The following is a 21962-nucleotide window of genomic DNA, read 5'->3' as shown; positions in this document are numbered from 1 at the left end:
CAGACAGATCAGGGAAACGTCTTATTCCTCAGAATTATCATGCACTGTGCAAACGACTTTCTTCCTTCTTCTCTAATCCCATTAAAGGGAGATTGATGGCACCTTCTTCTGACAAACCCCCAACTTCCAGGTTTATTCTTTCTTCTCTGTTACTGCTCCCTCATTCGTACTTCGCTTTGCGGCGTCTCCCCCCACTATCGGCTGCTCTCTTTCCCGTCCGGTGAAGGCTAACATCCACTTCAGATCCCAGTGTGAAAATAACTGCCAGTGCTTTCACTCGAGAAGGTATTTTGCTTAAGGAAGGACTCCACCTCTCATCTCCGTGGACGGAAATCGGTCAAGGCTAGATAAACAGGCCGACTGTCCTGTGGGAATAGCGCTCTTCTTAGCTCTATCAAGGCTTCGTAGTCTCTAAAAAGTTTGATTATAATTCTTTTTTTTTATTTCTGAGCTCCAAAAAGGGGTATCTATCGGACCAAGTGTTCAACCTTCACTGGAATTTGTGGAAAATTCAAAAATGTCTCCACCATTTTGCCTTTACACTCAGTTGCCATCATTGTCAGACAACGGATACCCTTGTTCTCTCCCTGTTAATCTTCCTGGAAACTGATGCTGGTTCTGTTACTCACCCCACTGTCATTCACTGCACAATGTACCTTAAAGACATACCGGCAAATACCCACCGTTCCTGCCTCTGCTTACCGTGTCTCCATCATCGCCTGCGGTCGAACGCGGAACCGTGAACACGGCTCCTCTTCCCGTAATGTTGCCCTGCCTGTCGACACGCAGACGGTAACAGACGGAATCTCCCCACGTTGTGTCATTCTTGAGTCAGAGTATGAGTCCATACAGGTTGTGTTGGATTTACGGCCAATGCTGCCGTTGGTTCTAATGAGCCGTAATGAATGCAGAGCTGCAGATGTAACTTTGTGCTGACTTCAGTAAAGGCTTTATGTCATGCTTGGCACAGCCATGCATGCAAAACAAAACATCAGTGACAGACTTAAAGGTTGGCGGAGCTGCCTCATTTACGGGACACTGGCATGAGGATGTCCTCGTTCCTTGGTGGTGAGAGGCCAGTTTCAGGTCCCTTCATACCATATATCGTTCTCCTGACACACTGGACCCTCCCCCCCACCTTTCAGGTCCACCAGCGGACTCCTGCTGCATGCGTGTGGTCTTGTCTGGGCTGGTTCGCTTTTGTTGAGCTAAGTCTGCAGCACACCCAGATATTGCTTAAAAATGCAAGGAGCAGGAATTACACCCCCCCTCCTATACTGTGCCCCTACCATTATACATCAGTATCTGGGATGTCTGTGCAGGACGCAAACTGTATACCCATAGCACTAACTGACATTGCTGCTTTACACTAGGTTATGCCAGTCTCAACCCGGTCCCTGGGGACCCCCAGACAGCCCACGTTTTTGATCCCTCTTGGCTCCCTGCCAGACCGTCCACATGGACCTGCTTGAGGCACATTACCCTTTGCTAACCATCCAACTGCAGCGTCAGTGTGAAACAAACACCTGGCCAAAAGGCAGATCTCACATACTTTGTGGGAGCAGAATCACACAGGTTCCAGATCATTTGAAGCTGATTACTGCTTTCGGGTAACAACCTCCCAGTTATGCTTCCACGTACGAGTGTATGTTTAAGGGTGCATTAGGGGAATGGATACCCTGGTAGATTCAGAGGGCCTGGGGTGGGGCAGGGGGCAAGGTAAAATTTGTCAGACAGCCCAGAATTTCTAGTTATGGCCCAGGGTGTGGCACACAACTGAGATGGAAAAAAACACAAGGAGGCAACAGACCACAGAGGTCACATACGCTATACATTTATTGTGCTGAACAATGCTGTGATAGAACATGATGTTCGTAACAAGCAAGCGATTGAAAGCATAATGAAAGACCACAAGTCTAGGTGAACAGCATGAAGCCAAAAGGAGTTAGAAAGCACTGGTCTGGGTCAGATGGAGGAGGGCGAGACACAGAGCAAGAAACAGTGATTTAGCTTTTCTAGAACTCTCTCCTGCTAATTTAACTACAAAACATTTCATACATGTCAGAAAAGTATTGTCCAGTCTTAGCTAACAATGGCCAAGCCAAGAACCAGGGAGAAATGCCTTGAATCTCTCTATAAACTCGCTGTGTGGGTGATATTACACATATATACTCTCCCTGTTTGTCCAGCCTTTAGTGTTATTACAGTTATACTGATTGAGAATGAGGTAACAGTAGGCCTTTGCAGAGGTAGTAATGTGTATTTGATTGTACTAGAACACATCGGAAAATACAAGGTCGACAACATTACGACTCCCAGAGCTTCCGACAGTGGCGTCCCAAGATATTCATTCAAGCCAACAATGAGGTAAAAAAAATTCTTTAAATCAATCTTTTTGTTTTAAACTCAAGTACAGGTTTAAGAGAGATAAAAGCTGCCGACGACCTGTAATGGGAACGCCGTTACCTCAACGATGTCAGTCTTGTGCATCATAGGATCGAGAGCAGGCATCTGCATTCCCCACCCCCACTGTTCCACCCCCCCTCAGGTGTTGGTGGAAGGCTTAAGCGAGTTTCTGTTGAAGCCCCGGGGGGGCTGGCAAGCCATGGAAAGCTTAGCTTTGAGAGCCCAGACATGCCTTCGTCTCTGAGCGCATGGCTATGCTAACGCTAACGTGCAGCCCATTTAGCTAGCCGCTTTTAGCTTTTGTGATAAAAACATAGTTTCCCGGTCGTGATCACAGTACAGAAGGAAAAAAAAAAATCCTGAACCAGGCCCACTGTAAGGTTACGGGCCGGTCCAAGGACCTCCTTCGGCTTTGGTCAGATGTGATGCGTCTGCTGGACGCGGGTGCGGCTAAACGCTTTCGCAGCATAGCCGCAGGATCGAGGAGAAGGACGTGCTGGTGGTTTTCTTAGCTCAATGTGAGGCACTACCGCTCCCTGCTGGTAACGTTAATAGTTCAGAGGTTTATTGAGTAGGCATCGACATGCACACTGCATGATTAGCTAGTATGATGCGAACGAGATACAACGGCCCCCTAGAGGGCTAAACTAATAAACGAAGGATAAGAACACACTCCCACATACGCCAAACGTATGTACGTATGTATAATGGTGAAGTTAAAAAGTCAGATTTGGTCTGTGTGGCCGTCGAGCAGGCCATCCGGACTATAAACGATACGGGAGCCATCGGACGTGTTTTGATGGACATGCTCTACAGAGGCAGAAGCTGTGAAGCCTCACTGAAGTAAATGCAGTGACGTATAGAGTCTGTGGGAGCATCGTTCTCGAGAGTTAACATTTAGACAAAGCCTGTGTTTGGCTGGCAGGAAATGGAATCAGTCACTATGTAAAAAGCATTTCAAAATACAACTGGTTGAACCATATAACATATAAGAATCACATTTGTGTAAAATACACAGAATCACTAATCAAGTATATTTCAATATCTACTAATTTTTTATAACATATTCATGAATGTAATATACAAAATCAAAAATATCTTTTCCAAAACCTGCAAAGTTTCAAGTTTCTTTGAAGGTCAATTCTTCCCCACCATGAATTAAAATGTTTTATACGTTTTCTGTTACAAAAATACTTTGAATAGGGTTTATCTGCAGTCCTAAAAATATTTTTTTTTTGTTGTTTTAATACAACATTATGAAAAGTAATGATGAAATTATAAAGGCAGGTTCATTCCGTTTCAAGACTGGAGGTAGGTCTTTGACGACTGATTTTTAGTCCATTTTAAAACAGCTTGTTTTGAGGTACTAAAGCTGACAGTAAATAATTATGAAAACAAAACAAAAGTTAAAATTATACCGTGTAGGGTCATACAAGCATTGATCCTTAAGATAATAGAGTAAATCAGTACAAAAATATATTCAAGTTAACAATATGTCATACACGAGTCTTAGTCTGCAGAATGGAAGGCAAGGTCATGGTTAATTCGGTTCGGTAAAGTGATGCTAACGCACTGAAAGTTAATAGTAAAAACACGATAAACAGTTACTTGTTCCCTTAGCTGCTCACGAGACACACACGTATAAACAGTCCTCAGGTTTCAGCCCACAGTATTCTCGAGCCATGGGCGCGGGGGGCGCCATCGCTGAGCTGACCCGCTGGTCGCAGGAATCAGAGGTAGCTTGTAATGGTGAGGACATATTGCATCAGCTGCAGAAAGTGCCAGTGGAACGTAGGGCTGTTTCAAACACAGTGGGTTTTGCATTGCTGGCGAAATGGTCTGAGGCGAGGTGTCCTATGTCTGTCTTTTTTTGTTTTGCAAATTTAGGTGTTAAGTGTGTCCTGAGGTAAAGTGTAGTTTGTTCTTGCAAGAATGAGGTGAATCGCTATTCCCTTTAACCAACAGTAGTGTTCTCTTAATAGCTGCTTTCCCGTACATCGCTTGGCTGTGCTTTTCTCGTCCACCAAAGACACACAGCAACCAGAGGGACCGGAAAACGGCCCCCATGCCACGCCCTCCCCCCGCCGCTGCCGTCATGTGACTTCCGCAGAGCGACTCAGGTTCCAAAGGTAAATGAAACACCCCACCTGATTGAGAAGGGGGCTTAAATCTGCCAATCATGTGACCTGCTGCTATTTTCCATCAGGGTTAACAGCCCAACAGCAGCTGACTTACAGCTGGGGTCTCTCATTTGGGATCTGAAAACACAACCACCTTGCTTTTAAAAAGATAACTCGTGCACGAAATTTACTAAATGTATATCTCAACAGGTACATTCAGTCATGTTCGAGGCCCATCTGTATTTAACATGGATAATTTTACGCTTTAGGGTTTCATAAAAAGATATGAAACCTGGTAGCTGCTGTGTCTTTGGTGGCTAGACCTGGAAGTCAGTCTGTCCAATCGCAGCTCGCGAGTAAACGGAGCGGGCCAATCGCTCGCTGGCAATGGGGCGTGGCAGCCTGAGGCGGCACCCTCTGTGCCTACAGCAGTTTGGGCGCATCGCTAAACAAAGGTGGGCGCCTGCTTGTTCTCACCTTAGCAGTTGATGTTCTGAGGTTATATGTGTGTGTTTTTCCCAGATTACAAAAAAAACAATACAATGAAATTTAAAAATGGAAAAAAAGAAATAATGATAAAATAAAAGTGGAAAGACCAAAAAACGTCGAAAAGGGGAGTGGTAAAGGCAGTGTCTGTTTCCTTACGAAAGACCACACAGATGAATGAGGTAGAAATAAATTGCCCTGGTCAGTTAATCTTCCTCCTCTGGTGATTCTTCACCCTGTTCCTCTTCTTCCTGCCAGATAAAAGGGGGGGGGGGGTCATCATTTCATTGTTTTAGAATAACTGTCCCCTCACTGACAATGCCTCTGTATGTGAAACTGATTAATTGCCATTATTGACACAACACAGCAAACAAAGATGAAACATGTTGTAAGGTAAAGTAGTAAAGATGCCCCAGTGTTCTTGGTTGATCATTTGAATACATGCAGGGTTATCAAACTACGATCATGGGGAAAGTCAGGGAGAGAATGGGGTTCAGGTCGGCACCACTAGGGTGATAAGGAAGTAACTGAATTTACAGTGGCCAGAGAAGGCCAGTGGCCAGACTGAGTCTCTGCCCTGTCCTGCCCCAGGATCCTCACTCTCCAGGAGGTCACTATATATGTAAATTCACTCACAACACCTACACACAGCACCTTGTTGGGGGGGGGGGCTTTTGGGGTATAAAGGGGGGTGAAGAACTGCCCTTAATTTGTATTTGAGCTGCCTTTCAATGCCCAGTGTATGTCTACACTGTATTACATTATATTATTTTGCTGTTCAATAAACCATTGTTTTGCTGAAATAAGACTCTGGTAGTGGATTCCTTACAATGTCCTCTATATTTAACCTACATGTTACATCGTGCCATAGCAGCAAGCAGCTAATTTAGCAGCCGAAGAGCAGTGCTGGGGGTAGTACCTTGCTCAGGGTACCTCAGTGGTACATTGCTGGTGCAGGATTTGAACCAGCAACCTTTCAATTACAAGCATGCTTGCCTAACCATTAGGCCACCATCATAAGCGCACAGCATTGCTATGTCATATTATACCTGCTATCAAATGCCTGTGGATTGACTTCTGCTCCCTGTTTAGCCCGATCCATAGCAATCTGTCTGCATCTCCATGTTCCAGTGAGAGTCGTGGCCATCCCAGAAGGGGGGAGGGGGGGTCACGAGACCGACAGGATAGTGCATGTTTAGTTCACCTGTTCCCTGTTCATGCCATAAACATGTGCTTTTTGTTTACACCCACCCCCATCAAACCTGCACTGAGCCCCCATGCTCTGCCCATGACTCTTGTCCCAGTTTGTTTTGATTCATCATTACTTTCCATCAAACTTTCTATTTTTAGCCCGATTTAAGCCCTATAACCATTTCCCATAATCTTAACATCCCAATGTCTCTGTCAGATGGCACTCAGTTGCCTAACTATGAATTTATTTCACTTTATATCGTGAGAAGCCAATGTATTTCTGGAGAACTATGTAACGAACAAGCCAAGAACTGTTCTGCTGATTTACGTTGATGGATTAAGACAACACGGAGAAATCTAACAGGGAAATTTAGCAGCGATAAATCAGTCGCCTTTCAGGGGTAGGAACTTCAGATGCTCGTGAGTTATTGTTAGATGTCATAATGTTAGATTATCATCATTCGCGCACTTCAGGCAAAGAGCCGGATGCCTGTGTCGCATACAGTAATGAGAGGACACGAGGGGTAAGGGGCCATAGGCCCTCAGGAGAGCTGCCGTGAGCACCCCGGCGATGGCCACCGGCAGGAAGAGAAAAACAAAAAGGAATCCACTCCTCAAAATGAAAAAGACTTCATTTTCCACATGGCTTCATTTTATTCAGGGAGGCTAACTGACAAAATTTATAACCCTCTTCCTTTTCCAGGCGGCCCGAAGCTTGTCTGCATTATACAGCCAAACCTCCGTTCATTAGTGTGGCAGACACTTCAGCTGTGAAGAGCGGGCTAAACGTTACCATGTGTGACATGGGCAAGCGGGAACAGGGAGGCTGGGGGAGTAAGAACGCTTTAATCATGGGGGGGGGGTTACCTCCCCTCAGCCTGACCCCTCCCCTTTGAAAAGGTTTTCCATCAACTCACAGGAAGCCCTAAAAACAAGTGCCGGGGCTAAACCGTGGAAAAGTCCTGTGCTGATTTGGAGGGGCTGAACGGCTGCATTAATGAAGTTGGCCCTCGTATGTGTGGGGGTGGTATACCCAGGGCTGGGATGGAGTCTGTGGAGAGGCAGAGCCCTGCTGTCTGTGCCACGCTCCGTGCCCCTGCCGGCGTGCCGGGCCGAGACGCCACTTTCACTTCCTGTCCCATATTATGAAACGGCGGGGGGGCTCAGCCATTAATCTGCCCATCTGAGGGAAGCAGGCATCCCTCCTGGGGGTGATGGGACACCGTGGGCAAGATGCTGAGTGGAGATGCATGAGAGCAGTCGGTGCACTCCCACACTCAATGCTGGGGGGAGGTGGCCGCAAAATATCCTCTACAGCACCATAGCACACTGCTCTTCGGGAGCACCTTTCCCAGCAACTTTGAAGTTAACATGGGGGGGGGGGCACAAACAGTAATGAGTGGCAGAGCCGATCTCATTAGGGCCCCGAGGCTTTTGGAAAGGCCCTGGCTGCTGCTTCCGGGTCAAACAGCCCTCCCACAATCCCCCAGCCTTTACTCAACACGAAGAGAAAGGTTAGGATGGAAGGCAATTGGGGGGGGGCAGCCCGAGTCCATCAAAGCAAGGGCGCTTAGGGGACACTTTATAGAAAAGCCCCCCCACTCGACCCACCCATCACCACCCTCCCAGGTCTCAGAGTGGTGAGCTGCTCAAAGCCCCTACCCGTCACCGCGCCCCCCCATTCCCGCCCCGCTGCACAAAAGCAGCAATGAGGCCGCAGTTATGCATTCACACCGAAACAATCTGCACTGCTGAACAGGGGGACGCGCAGGAATTCCTGCCACCCGGCAGGATGGGAGGGCAGCACATGGGGCCCGGCCCCCAGGGCCCGCCCCCTGGGGCCCCACTCCGCACTGCCCCCTGGGGCCCCACTCCACACTGCCCCCTGCTTCCAGCCATTTATAAGGCTTCTAATTACCAGGCTGAGTCATATTAATGTCTCCATACATTAGCCAGGCTATGGATGTGACCACAGTAAAAGTACATTTTCTTACTACAGAAAATATAATAATAAGCTCTTTTTCACTCCCTGGTTTTGAAAAGAGAATTCAAACAGGATACAGAAAACACACAGCTGTTAAATATGACACTAAATCGGATTGATTATGCAGACATTTTTGAGGGATCTGCATCATACAGGACGTTGCCTCTTGTGGATAACTCAGCCCTCAGACCACGAAAGAGCAGGTCTAGCGTTTATAAAGGATTTGGAGCTTTTGCTCCAGATATCCGCATGAAATCTCAGCCTTTGGCCTTTGGTTAACGCTGCTTGTGCAGCCAATAATAGACATCTTAGAGTTGCTGCTATTAGCACTGCTGCTGTTACTGCTGTTAGAGCTGTAAGTACTGCGACTGTTAGAGCTGTCAGAGCTGACATCGTTAGCGGCATCAGAGCTGCCGCTCTTAGAGCTGATACTGTTAGAGCTGCCACTGTTAGCGCTCTTAGGGCTGCCGCTGTTAGAGCTGCCACTGTTAGCGCTCTTAGGGCTGCCGCTGTTAGAGCTGCCACTGTTAGCGCTCTTAGGGCTGATACTGTTAGAGCTGATACTGTTAGCGCTCTTAGGGCTGCCGCTGTTAGAGCTGCCACTGTTAGCGCTCTTAGGGCTGCCGCTGTTAGCACTGATACAGCTGAAAGTGCTGCTGCTGTTTGCACTGTTACAGCTGAAAGTGCTGCTGCTAGCTCTGTTTAATCTAGGGTTGCCACCTTCAATGTGATGAAATAAGGGATGCCCACCCCCCACTTTCCCTTAAGGGTGATGCTATAATATTTGGGGAAACCGATACCTACAGCTGCCAAGTTAGCTATGTTAGAACTCCTGCCATTGCGCTATTAGAACTATTGCTGTTACCACTGTTGAAGCTGCCACTGTAAGCGCTGTTAGGGCTGCTGCTCTTAGCGCTGCTGCTCTTAGCGGCGTTATTAAGGCTGCCATTGTTAGCGCTGTTAGGGCTGCTGCTCTTAGCGCTGCTGCTCTTAGCGGCGTTATTAAGGCTGCCATTGTTAGCGCTATTATTACGGCTGCCGCTGTTATCGCTATTAGGGCTGCCACTGTTAGTGCTGTTATTACAGCTGCCACTGTTAGCGCTCTTATGAGAGCTGTCGCTGTTAGCTCCGTCATTAGAGCTACAGCTGTTAGTGCTGCCGCTGATAACGCTGTTATTAGACTTGTCGCTGTAATGCTGCTAGAGCTGATGCTGGTAGAGCAGTTAGGGCTACCACTGTCAGCTGTAGCTCTATGTACACAAGCATTGTCAGCTAATGACAGTTTTTTCCCATGCTTTAAAAAAAAAGCCCTACAGTCTTCTCTGGTCTTTTTCCTCTGGAAAACTTACGGGGAGGAAGCAGGGGAAAGTTGCACACCTAGGAAATCCTACCCCAGGTATTGCATGGAAAGGTTATTCCCAGATTGTGTCTTTTAAAGGAATCAACCTCGTTTGAGACAGATAGGAAAATACAGCAACAAATTACAGCATAAAAGTAAGTAAATGTAACCTGCGAAATGGATTTGAGCAGAGCGAGAATGCGACTCGGTCTGCGGTATGGTATAACCATCTATGCTGAGGGAAGCAGATGGAAGAGGCTGAGGTGTCTCCCAGAGCCAGCTAAGATTTACATTATCCTTGATGAGCGTCCATGCAGGTCCCGTATCTACATGATTCATCGCTGTCTCCTTGGCCTGGTCTGCTTCTGCAAGCACGTGTGCTCGGCTCCCCGGCCTGGGTGTCCCACATTGGCCCTCCCTCTGCCTGCCAGGACACCCATCCGTCCACCTCACAGAGCCTTTCTTCAACACTTCCTACCAGTCACCATCCCACTCCCTTTACATCATCAACCACAGCAATGCACCTCATTACACCAGAACTGGAAACTACTCTATAGTGCTGTTTTCAGAATGTGCTATTTTCTGTAAATTGATAGGCCTGCAAACAGCGGATGAGTGGTAATTAGGAGACACTTGTGTTTACATGAGCAGTGACTGGTCCATGGGTATGACTAAAGGCGTTTTCCCACCGAAGTTCAGGAACCTAGTTCCTGGTTCCAAGTTCCTGAGCTGTCTCGACCAGAAACTTTTGCAACTCCTGGCCACTCTCATTTGTCACTTTCCCGCAGCATAACAGAAACTGTGACCTTCATGCTAAATAAGCACGGAGGACAAAAAAAGCTCGGAAATTAAACTTCACACGTAATTTCATATGAAACTACACCGCCACCCCAAAATAATGGAGGATGAACAAGTCATTTTGTTAGTTACTGGGGGGATCAGTCGTGGAGTCCAAAACAGGACAAAGCCTTTTATTTCTATTTTATTTATACAACGCTGAACATGTTAATAATTCTTTAATAAATCTAGCCATATCATTGATCTTTCGTTTGCCACAAAATAAAAAATGCTGTGAGTTTATTCCACAAATAAGCATTGGCAGGTTCCGCTGCCAGCAACGGCAACATTATACAAAAGTATATCAGTTATTGATCAAATTTTCCGATGCAGAAATATGAAGGTCCAAGCGAACAGGTATTCATTGATGCATTCATAATTTTGTTGGATGACATATTTTTCCAGAAATAATTGCAGTTAATGATATTATTGTCATTTAAGGACCATTTTATGGCACTGATATAATAGCATTAATAAAAGTAGAAGTATGTCCTTTCGAAGAGCAATGAAAGTCTTAAAAATAACCAGACATTGGATTTGGAATGTCAAAAAAATTTAAATATCCTAAATATATAAAACATAAATAAACCCACACAGCCAGTAACCTAGATTAAATGGACTCTCAGGCTTTGGAAGTTAGACAGTAGTCAGACCAAAGACTGCATATAAACACCTTTTCTATCCTCCATGATCAGAATGATAACAAAAATGGGTAATGGATTTCAGGAATGGTTGACTGAGAAAGTATGGAAATACGGGCATTTATATGAATCTCCGCTCAGGATTATAAAGACTCCCACATGGCTACAAACTAACATGAAATACATTTGTGCTGCCACCCCATAAACCCGGGTATGTTTTTGCATCAGAGCTATTATCATTTTGATTTTTTTAATGTTTTTATATTTTTATATGAAATCTAGTTTGCTTTTAGGTATGATCGCATTAGTTTTATTTTAAAGGTGCAAATCTATTTTGCTTTAAGATTTAATAACTTCTAGAAACAAAGGGAAAGTTGTAGGACTTTGCAGGCAGATACAAAATGTCACAATGTACCGCTACTGGCTGTTTCTCAAGGCCCCCCCCCCCCCCCCAACAAAAACAAATCATTACTTTGGCTAAATAGTAGCTGGTAACAGTAGTAACAGTAATGGGAAGTATTTGACATAAGTTCTGTTTTTATTTCAGTTGGTTTCAGAAGCAATATTTATAGTTCTCATTTAGTTGTAATTTTCATTTTATTTTCGTATCTTGATTTATTTCAAGTTAATGGAAATGTTTTTGTGAACGATAATAACCCTGTCTTGCATACTGTAAGTACACAATGCACGGATAGTTTTACAAAAAATCTTATTTATTCCTATAATATCCGTGACTTTTAAGAGCAGCTTTGCTCTACAGCGCCACCCCCTGCCCGCTGTCAAAGTACATGTCTGCCTGGCACATTGCTGCTAGAAGTATGAGCGTTGAGGATCGCAGACAGTCCAGCACTGCGCTGCGTGCGCTCATGCGTGCGCTCACTATGAATCGGCCCTGAGGGCAGCAGCCACGCGACTGGCTGAAGTATTGGTGACAGTCATTCTTACATTAACTAACATGTATGTAAACTCAATTTTCCAATATTGAGGACAAAAAAATGATCGAGGTTATGTCAATCTATTGTGCGATAAGTTGATAATGTAATTATCGTGACAGGATTACTTCCGCATAACTTCCAAGTCAATCAATCAGCAAGTTTATCACTATAAGGCCCACCCAAGTAGTTTGAGGTCAAACAAAAAGTACGTAGTCCAGAGAAGGGACTAGAAAATGGTTCCAGAACTACTTCCAAGGGGCTAAAATTGGACCGAATTCCTGCAGTGGGGATGTTACAGCAGTTACTGAAAAAAAAGTCCTGGTTCCGAAAAAAAGGTCCTGTAGTGGGAAAGTGTCTTAAATGTGATGGAGAATGGCTGTGGTGAGTGAATGTTATCTGATATATTGGCATTCATAATTACTTCCATGCAAATCTGAGTGGTCATAAGAAATGGCCACTGCAAAACGGATGACGTGAGCAGCATAAGTGGAAGGAAACGATTGTGGTGGAACTAAGTCAATAGCTCGCTAGTGATTGGATGACAGGTGTGTTTGCATAACTGCTTATTGGTGGATGCATGAATTTAGGCGAATGACAATACATGGAATGGTTCAGGCAGTGCAAGCCGGGGGGGGGGCGGGGGCAGCTGTTCCAAGCACGTACCTGAGCGGGCTTCTTTTGGACCACTTGCTGTGGCTGAAAAATAAGAAGAAAAGATTATCGGTGTGGTGTCCATACATTTAGATGGCGTCCCACAGGCAAAGACACTTCAACCTCAGAAACGCCTCAGAGCCTTCAAGGCAAAATTCCTCAGAACCTCGTAGAAGCACCCCCTGGAAACATACAGGTCGTACCAGGTAACCCATCCTCTAAGTGAAAGTTTCAGTTCCTCCAAGATCATGCCACGCCTATACATGGAGAGGCCGTGTATAACTACTCCTGCGCTTCCCCCGGTGATGCTAAAGCCTCATGGGATATTCACCGCACCCGTAACCAAATGCTTGCATGACTGAACCCTGGGAGTGACCAGCTCCTGTTGGAACGCCACTGGCCTGGAACGCAATAAATGTCAGCGGTGTGCGGATATGGGCAGGAAGTATTGGGGGGGGGGTCATGGGAGCGGCAGCCTGAGAAAGCATGCTAAGTACAAACAAGCCCCAATCGGCCCCGGAGGGGACAGCGCCATTCACAGCAGCGGGGCTGCACACTCCGCCCATGAGACACGGGAGCACAAACACGATATTCACGCCGAACATTAGACGGGCAGGTGAGACGGGCACGGCGCATAATTCAAAGACAGGACGCTTACGGCATTGTTGTTCCCGTCTGCTTCCTAATTGGGAGCGAATCGGCTGGAATATCCTCTGAAAGCTGAGTTCTTTATGCGATTAATGACCAAATAATCACCATCCAACAGACGTGCGAAGGCGCCTGTATAGGCATCCGCGACTGTGGGGGTGGGTGACGCATGCTCACCACATAGAGGCCTGCACCTCGTCACGCGCCTAAAGGCGAGCAGACCGCCTCTGAGCTCTGAGCGTGAGGACACGCGCTTTTGTTTGTACTCTTTGTGTGAACCTGAGCTTGAGAGGGCATCTGTAAACCGACATGAGCGACTCGACGCCGACGCAGGGGCGTGAACGGCTGCCCTCTCCGCGTAGCTGTGAATCCGCTTTTGTGTATGTATGTGCCCGGGGGGGGAGTCTGTATTAACTGCCACCGACGTCACGGAGTGCCCACGCCGAGGGGGCAAACAAAGAATGACCTTCAGGCTGCTTCGAATTAATAATTCAGTTTGACTTACATTTTACAAGTGAAACTGTCTCTTATCCCTGAAATGCGTAAAGCCAAACTTAGAGTGTCCTTGTTTTGGACTTGGTGTTTAGGGTTAGCAATTAAAAAAAACCATGAACCCATAATCTAGAGTGACAGAACCACGCAGTAGAGAGTTTGGACCCTCGTTAAAGGCCACACAGATTGTCCCCCAATGTTTTTTTTTTTTCCCGCTTCCTAGCCTTAGGTAAGAGACCCCAAATCTCACATGCATGGAAGTAAGTAGATTTCTGAAGGTGACTTTAAAGCTGGCCCTGGCCAGTCCTTATTGAATGCAAGGGATGGCGACCCGAAGATGAGATGCGGTGAAACCGAACCCCAAGGAGCTGAGCGCCTCCTCCGAGTAGGAGTGGGGTCTGACTCCCCATTCATGGCCGGACCGTCTCCTTTTCATGCAAAACAAAATGGCAACATTGTCTCTGGCGGGTAGGCAAGTGCTCACACCTTTGATCTCCCCCCAGCCCACGCTATTAATCACGTCAACATCAGCCTCGGCCAGGGCTCCTCCAATGGTACCGTAACGTGATCCACCTTGAAGAATGCACCCCCCAGGGCTCTGCGCTGCTGCCTACCTATCTTTAAATCTTATGCTGATCAAAGCGAGGAGTGATCACCCCCCACCCGCCCGATCCACCCGACACAAACTGCCATTCACCAAGCCATAAGCGGGTGTGCTCATTGACCAGTCGCAATAAGACCCCGCCCACCCCCCCAGGATGCCATTGGCGATTCCCATAACCAACACCTGACGAAGGAGGGGGTTAAAATCATGAGGTGCCTCCAATAGACCCGTGTTTCCATCGTTTATACCTTCCACATTACCACACTGAACCTGCTGCACAAGCAGACGATGATTTATGGTATCCAAGCTAATCATTAACCATTTCATAACAAAGGTCAGCAAACTGAAAAAGGCTTTGTTTTGGGAAAATGCATAATTCTTTTGATGTCCTGGTGTACTAATGGCTAATTACCTTTGAGTGCAGCAACCCGTTAACTAAAATTTACATAAATCTGGCTCCTGGACTTCTGCTCTGCTACTCCACCTCCTGATCAGATGTTCAGCATGATGGAAATATACTTCTCCTTAATGGAAATCAAACTGATATCAGATGGCTTCCTTCGACGTCTTATCATTATTGCTTAAATGTGCTTATAATACAAAGCAAACGGACCAGACGGTCACCTACATGGCAAACGCCGTGCCCAAGGAATTTATTTTTCTATATAAACCTGGCTATCAAGTATCTGCTCTCAAATGGATAAAGTGATTGTGAGGATGTGCTGTGATATCAATAAAAGAACAGATGTCAGAGGGAAGAAATCTAGGAATAAAAATCCAGTTTTCCACAGCTCTGAACAAAAAATGTGTGAAGGAATGTGTGAGGAATGGCAGGAATGCCCAGCTCTGTCATCCGAGGACGGCACAGGTGGGGCAGCAGTAGGGCACCATGGGAAATCACCGCCACATGGAGGAACCTGGCAGGGAAACGGGAAAACGAGCCGAGAGGGGCGAGGACCTGTTTGGTCGGGCAGCGGCTGCACTGCCAGCCGACTCCGAAACAGCCCATCAATGCCAGCATTGTGTGGCGGAGTGAGCGGAGCCCCCGGTTACCTCAGCCACGCCTATACTGGCCGCGATTCACAGCACGCGGCCACCAAGTATGGGGTGATCAGCCACAGGAAAACCGGCCTGTGAATGTATGTCGGTCTCTGATTAATGGTCATGATATGATCCAGGTTTTGTCACATCTTTGACATCTGAATACACTGATTATGTAAATTAACGTGCAGTTTTCTAACTGATGGACACACAATTCAGACAGAAACTGGAGCAGAGCTTGTAGGAGAAAAAAAATCAAGGGAGAACCAAACCAAGGGTGGCGCCACCCCTGAGCTGAGGGGATCCCACACCCATACTAAGGATGGGTCTGAACTGCACCCAAGCCAAGGATGGCCCTGTACCCAAGCCAAGGGTGGTCCCACCCCCGAGCTGAGGATGGCCTGCACCCTCGAACCGTGGGCTGCCTGCGCCCCCAAGCCAAGGGTGGTCCCACCCCGAGCTGAGGATGGCCTGCACCCTCGAACCGTGGGCTGCCTGCACCCCCAAGCCATGGGTGGTCCCACACCCAAGCCAAGCAGGACCACGCACCCAAGGCAAAGGTGGTCCTGCATCCGGGCTGAAGGGGACGACGCACTTGAGCCGAGGGGGGCCCCACACCCAGACCGAGAGGGGCCCAAGACCTGAACCGGAAGTTCTGAATATAAAAAAGGACTAGCAGCCAATAGCAGGATTAGGAGGAGCGCCGAGTGCACTGGCAAAGCCTCCTACCATCAGCTCAAAGCGGGCCAGCAGGGAGACGTACAGCTGGCCCTTTCCTGCGGAGGATGCCACTACCCTTCCCCACATCTGCAGCGGCCCAGGAGAAGGCGCAAATCATGCATGACTGCACACCAGCGCGACGCGTCATCTCAGCTCAGATGTGTGTGACCCCAGGTCATTAACCGCTCCACCTCCTAAACACGCACCATCCTCCATAACCACTTATCTGGCACAGTGTTGTCCCAAGATCTGCACAGCACAGGGCACTATGCCAGCCCCTCACAGGGCACTATGCCAGCCCCTCACAGGGCACATGTGCACATACACATTTAGACACAGTCATACACTATAGGAAATTTAGACTAACCAATACATGCAACTGCATGTTTTGGGCTGTGGGAGGAGAGACATGCAAACACAGGCCATCCAACCGGTCACCGACCCGCACGGCGTTCTAATCAAAGGCAGCGAATCAGGGGCCAGCGGGAGGCCGCCGCCACAGGGAAAATGCTTCCCTGTTCTCCAGGCTTCATACGAGTGGCTGCGGGCCCTGGCAGGGCCACTGTGGAACGTGCCACAACAAGGCCCAGCCAAGTGTTGTGCGTGAGCCAATCAAATCCTCCCCTTTGGCTGGCCCTGCCAATCCCTGCCTGCATGCCAAGAGCCATTTATTAGAGGTTGCCTCATACCCCAAATTTCTGCTTGGCTTTTCCCCTGGATCTATGCAACAGGCAGGGACACTACCCAGCCTGCAGCTGACCTTGCAGGTCACCATCTGGAGTGACCCTGTACCCTCCCACACGCACTCTCCACCGGCGGGCCCTCCCGCTACGCGCGCGCTCTCCCCACACATAGGCCCTCCCGCTACGCGCGCGCTCTCCCCACACGCGGGCCCTCCCGCTACGCACGCGCGCTCTCCCCACACGCGGGCCCTCCCGCTACGCACGCGCGCTCTCCCCACACGCGCACGCTGTCCACGCGCACGGGCCCTCCCGCTACGCGCACGCTCTCCACACGCGCGGGCCCTCCCGCTACACGCGCGCTCTCCCCACACGCGGGCCCTCCCGCTACGCGCGCGCTCTCCCCACACGCGGGCCCTCCCGCTACGCGCGCGCTCTCCACATGCGGGCACTCCTGCTAAGCGCCCGCACTCTCCACACGCGCGGGCCCTCCCGCTACGCGCACGCTCTCCACACACGCGGGCCCTCCCGCTACGCGCCCGCACTCTCCACACGCGGGCACTCCAAGCACACACTCTCCACACGCAGGCCCTCCCGCTACGCACGCGCGCTCTTCCCCCACACGGGCCCTCCCGCTACGCGCACACGCTCTCCACACGCGAGCACTCCAAGCACACGCTCTCTATTTTTTCCCAGTTTGTTTTATTGGTCTTTGGGGACGTAATTTAATGGCAGACTGGGGAAAACACAGGGTCTGACTTTGACGGGATGTGACCTGACACCCAGCCCCATAAGGACCCCACACTCAACACCCTATGAGCAGCCTGGGGAAGGGTGGAGGCACAGTGCTGGGCTCAGGGAGGGAGTGTCCCTTAAACCCCATCCCAACCTGTGGGGGGGCAGGTCCCACATAACCACAGCAGATCCTCCAGCTCCAGCCCATCATGCCCAGGCTCCTCACAGAACCCAAAAATCCCATTTACTTCATGACATGACATAAACCAATTTATAACTATGTGACCAAAGTCAGGACATCACCTCAGACACAGAAATAGTACAGAAAGAAATCAGAAATCAAAAAACCAAAGGCAGATTATGTTTGACAAACATTAATTCACTCCACAGGCAGGATATCGTTCTACATAAGAATCACAGCCTTCATCCCTGATCCGGTTCCATTTTGGTTCAAGCCCTTGTGGGATCGCTTAAAGTAACTACAGCTGAGCTTGGCTTCTGTTCATCTTCACCTAGAGTTTCAGGAGCATCCGCATTTTTCGCAGGCTTCGGATTTTTTTCCGACGTATAAGCACATGGCCTGTCCAGCACAGCAGGTAATATGTCTGCTCCCTAATACAATTAATATAAAATCGAATCATCACCCCATTGTTCTTATGGATGCATACAAACCTTAAAAATGCATATGAAGTCACGCTCCGGTACGTGCCGGGAGAACGAGCCCGGCCCTCAACCAATGAGGCGACAGCCGTCTCGGCTCAGACCGCCCATCCTTTGCAGCATTCTGGCTTCTGTAAACGGCAGCTTGCGTATCTCTAGAGCTCCAGCCGCTCTGCTGGCCTTCCCCCCTCCCTCAGTGGGCCCTTCCTCTGTCCGAGCAGCGCTATGAATGGCACCTATCAGAGTTGGGCTAAATCCCCCCGATTAGGGGGGAATTTGCCCACGGCACTTTGTAGGGGAGAAAAATGTCTGCCGGGGAGTGTGGAATGTGGAAAATTCCTGGCTGGACAAGTGGCCCTTTGTTTGGGGTTTGGGGGTGTTCTGCAGCGGAGAAAGGCACAGACAAATTGGGTCTGCTCCGTTTAGGAAGCCCGAACGTTTGAAGTGAGACCAGTTCCCAGCCTTCCTCAAAGAAGGGGAAGGGGGGGGGGGGGCAGCCATAATTCAGGGTTAAGCTTTATTCCATCCAGATCCCCCCCCCACACCCCCCGTCCCCCTTTTTAGCTGTGGTCTTTCAGGGTCCTCAATAGCTCAGTGGTCCAGCGGGTGTTTTTATTTTTTTTAACCCCTGTCTTGAAATACATTTTACAATGACGCTTCTCTTCAACAGCCGTCCTCTATTTCTCCGGTAGGAAACTAACCGTAACATCTGACTGACAGAAAGCAGTGCACGAAAAGTGGTTTCCTGTTTCCTGTTTGTCGGCGTCCCCCCCATCCCCCGGCAGGACCCTGCACCAATTCATTGGTGCTCACCGCAAGGCTCTTAGATTTTACAGTGTAGTTAACAGGTTTATGGTGGAGAACCACAGAGAAGATACAGGTGGATACCGGGGGGCCTAAGAGGCTTGCCAGCAAGGGCACTGAGACGTTACCGTGAGATGCCGTCCGGTCAGAGCGTCGAGAAGTGGCTCCAAAAAGCAGATTGTTAGATCACACCTCGCAGCAACTGAGAAGCTGGCACAGAAGGTGCTGGTTTGATTTTCCATCCATCCATCCATCCATTTACCCAACACACAGGGAATCTGGAGCCTGTCCCAGGCAACATGGGGACACCCAGCACTCACACTACACACTACAAAACCAATGACATGTGACAACCCCACTTACCCACTGCAAGGAGAACACAGTAATGGACCGCCGCTGTCATGTTTACGCAATTACAGCAGTACTGAACTGATATAGTCATGGGTATTTATTTTATGCTTTTGTGTACATGAAACAACCTGCTTTATGTCTCAATATCAAAAAAGTAAGACTGAAATATCTGACTGTGTTATGCATGCATTTTGAAGCTGGAGTGACACGGAATTCTGGGATACAGACCCTTTGCGGAAAAGTAAGAGTCAACACATGTCAGGCTGTACGTGTAGGTTTGTGTGCAGATATAGATGTTATGGTGACTTTACAAATCTAGATCTTGCACATATAAACACAAGGAACAACACAAGGAGCAATAAATGGGCAAAACACACCGCTTTTTCCATTTTAAAAGCACACAGAAGTCCCTGTCCCCAAAGACCGCTAGTGGTCTGCCCATGCGGTCCTAGGGGCCTCACTGGCAGCCCTGTCACCCCCACAGGCAGGAAGACGCTCTGAGTGTGAGGCACCTGGTCCAACACGAAGACCCCCATCCCTGAACCAACCCGGTTAACCTGGAATTAAATTCATCTGCCACAGTGCCACTCAAAGCCTCAGTTGGCACCTCCTACACTCCTCCGCAGAGCATGCAAGCAAAGGAGAGGAGCACTCTGTTCTGGGTCCCACCCCCAGTGAATGGCTCTGAACTCCACTGCCTTCAACGTCCTCATCTCCAGAGCACCTACTGTAGTAGGGCTGGCGCTGCAGCCGCCGGCTCGAAGCAGAATGATTAAAGCGCTTCCAGAGGCTGCAGCAGGAAGGGGGGGAGTGGGGGTTGTGGCCGCAGGGGACGGAGGGGTGTGGAGGTCACCAGTGGAAATCCGTTGAGGTGGTCCCTGAAAACTCTCAGCATGTGGGGAGTCCCAGGGCCTCGACCCACACCCCTGTTGGCGGGAACTCTGCCTCTGAGGGAGGGGGCCGTGTGTGAGAGTGGGGGGAGCGGAGAGCAAGCGTAAGGAAAAGGGAGGAAACACACTGTTGAAGTGGCAGCCGGGAGGGGGCGGGGGGGGCGCCCCATTCACGTGAGCTTGGGACCGGCGGGAGCCGCAAGGAAGAAGAAACATGAAAGGCGGGCAGGAGGCCCAGCTGGGCCCCGGGCCTGGTCCAGACCGCGCAATCTGGATCGGTTCCGTCTCCCACCACAGCGGCACGTTTCATTCTTAAAAAGCAGAGACACACACACACACACATACACACACAAACAGATACACATGCACACATACAGAGACAGACACACACCCCCGCTCCGGCGGCAAGGCGGAGAGCCCCTGGCGTGTGCCAAACCACTGACTCACACGCTGACTCGCAGGAGCAGGAACGCCGCCGCCACCACAGTGCCCAGAAAAGCCCCCCCCCAAGAGGCAAGAGTGTGTGTCTGTGTGTGTGTTTCACCTTCAAGGCAGAGCTATAAAAAGGTCTCTGTCTTTCACACACACAGAGACACACAAACACACACAAGGTCCCCTGCCTCCCTGCCATAGTGCCCAAACAAAGCAGAATAACACTTTCACACCCCCCCCCACCACCCCACATGCTAGCCATGGGGGGGGGGGGGGGGCTTCCCGTCTCTCCTTCCTTCCTCTCACCTCCTCTTGTGAGTCTGCATCGAGGGGTGGGGGATAGGGGTGTCCCAGCGAGAAGGACCGTGTGCCCCAACATGCAGATGTGTGTGTGAGCACTGCTGGTCCGGCCTGCGTGTTTACACCTTCCATGAGCCTGCGGACGCCGATCCAGCTGCCAACTCCCCCTGCGTGGCTGGCTGGGTGGGTGGGGGGGGGGTGCGGGCTGAGACCAGTTCAGACAGGTGGGAAACACAATATCCTGCATTCCCTCTGTTCTGCCTTTCCAGTGAGGGGGGGCTCAGTAACTGTTATAGCACTCAGATTGCCACTTGTAACTCCCATCTGGCTAGTCTTCCACTCTCCACTCTCCCACTCGGGGAAATGCCCAGGCGCTGTTTGGGAAGGCAGGGGCGGAGGGGGGCATGGCTGACCGGAACGGCAACTGACCAGAGACTCTGCACAGACCTCAGGTCGGTGGGTCACTGGAGCCTCACCAGAGCCTCCCTCGCACCTGTCCATCCACTTCGAGTCGGGCATTGACAGGGTACATAAGATGGCATGCAGAGTGACGCCCCTGGCATCAGAGGGCAAGTTTACTAGGCTGATGCTGCCGGAGGTGTCGAAGCCCAGTCTAGCTGCACCCTGTGCATATCTGGCATGTTGAGAACCTTTGGACGGGCCCTGAGGAGAAGATGGCCTTCATTCTGCAGACTGGCGAGCAGATACACAGTCGCGTGCTTCCCCCTGGGTTTCCTGCTTTGCAGACACACTCTAGGGCACTGGGCTGCCAGGTTGCACCACTTACAAACAGAGGACAGTAACGATGCTAATCAGCATACTGCACACGCCCCGGCCGCCAAAGACCTCACTCCACAGCACACAGCACACGCCCCGGCCGCCAAAGACCTCACTCCACAGCACACAGCACACGCCCCGGCCCCCAAAGACCTCACTCCACAGCACACAGCACACGTCCCGGCCGCCAAAGACCTCACTCCACAGCACACAGCACACGCCCCGGCCGCCAAAGACC

At 49.6% G+C, this 21962-nt stretch overlaps 1 protein-coding gene across 1 annotated transcript in view; it reads right to left on the bottom strand.

Moving 5' to 3' along the window:
- Positions 1-1818: 1818 nt before the first annotated feature.
- The window catches only part of hmga2 (high mobility group AT-hook 2), a 32865-nt gene continuing 12721 nt past the window's right edge, over positions 1819-21962 (bottom strand). The window contains exons 4-5 of the mRNA XM_023825774.2: positions 12603-12635; positions 1819-5263 (exon numbers count right to left, since the gene is read on the bottom strand). Coding sequence (XP_023681542.1) covers positions 5219-5263; positions 12603-12635 — 78 coding nt within the window. The 3' untranslated portion in view covers positions 1819-5218. The remainder of the gene's footprint in view (positions 5264-12602; positions 12636-21962) is intronic.

This window comes from Paramormyrops kingsleyae, chromosome 1, assembly GCF_048594095.1.
Source record: "Paramormyrops kingsleyae isolate MSU_618 chromosome 1, PKINGS_0.4, whole genome shotgun sequence".
Classification (NCBI taxonomy): domain Eukaryota; kingdom Metazoa; phylum Chordata; class Actinopteri; order Osteoglossiformes; family Mormyridae; genus Paramormyrops; species Paramormyrops kingsleyae.
The sequence above is the reverse complement of the archived record's forward strand: the minus strand, read 5'-3'. Positions and strand labels throughout refer to the sequence as shown.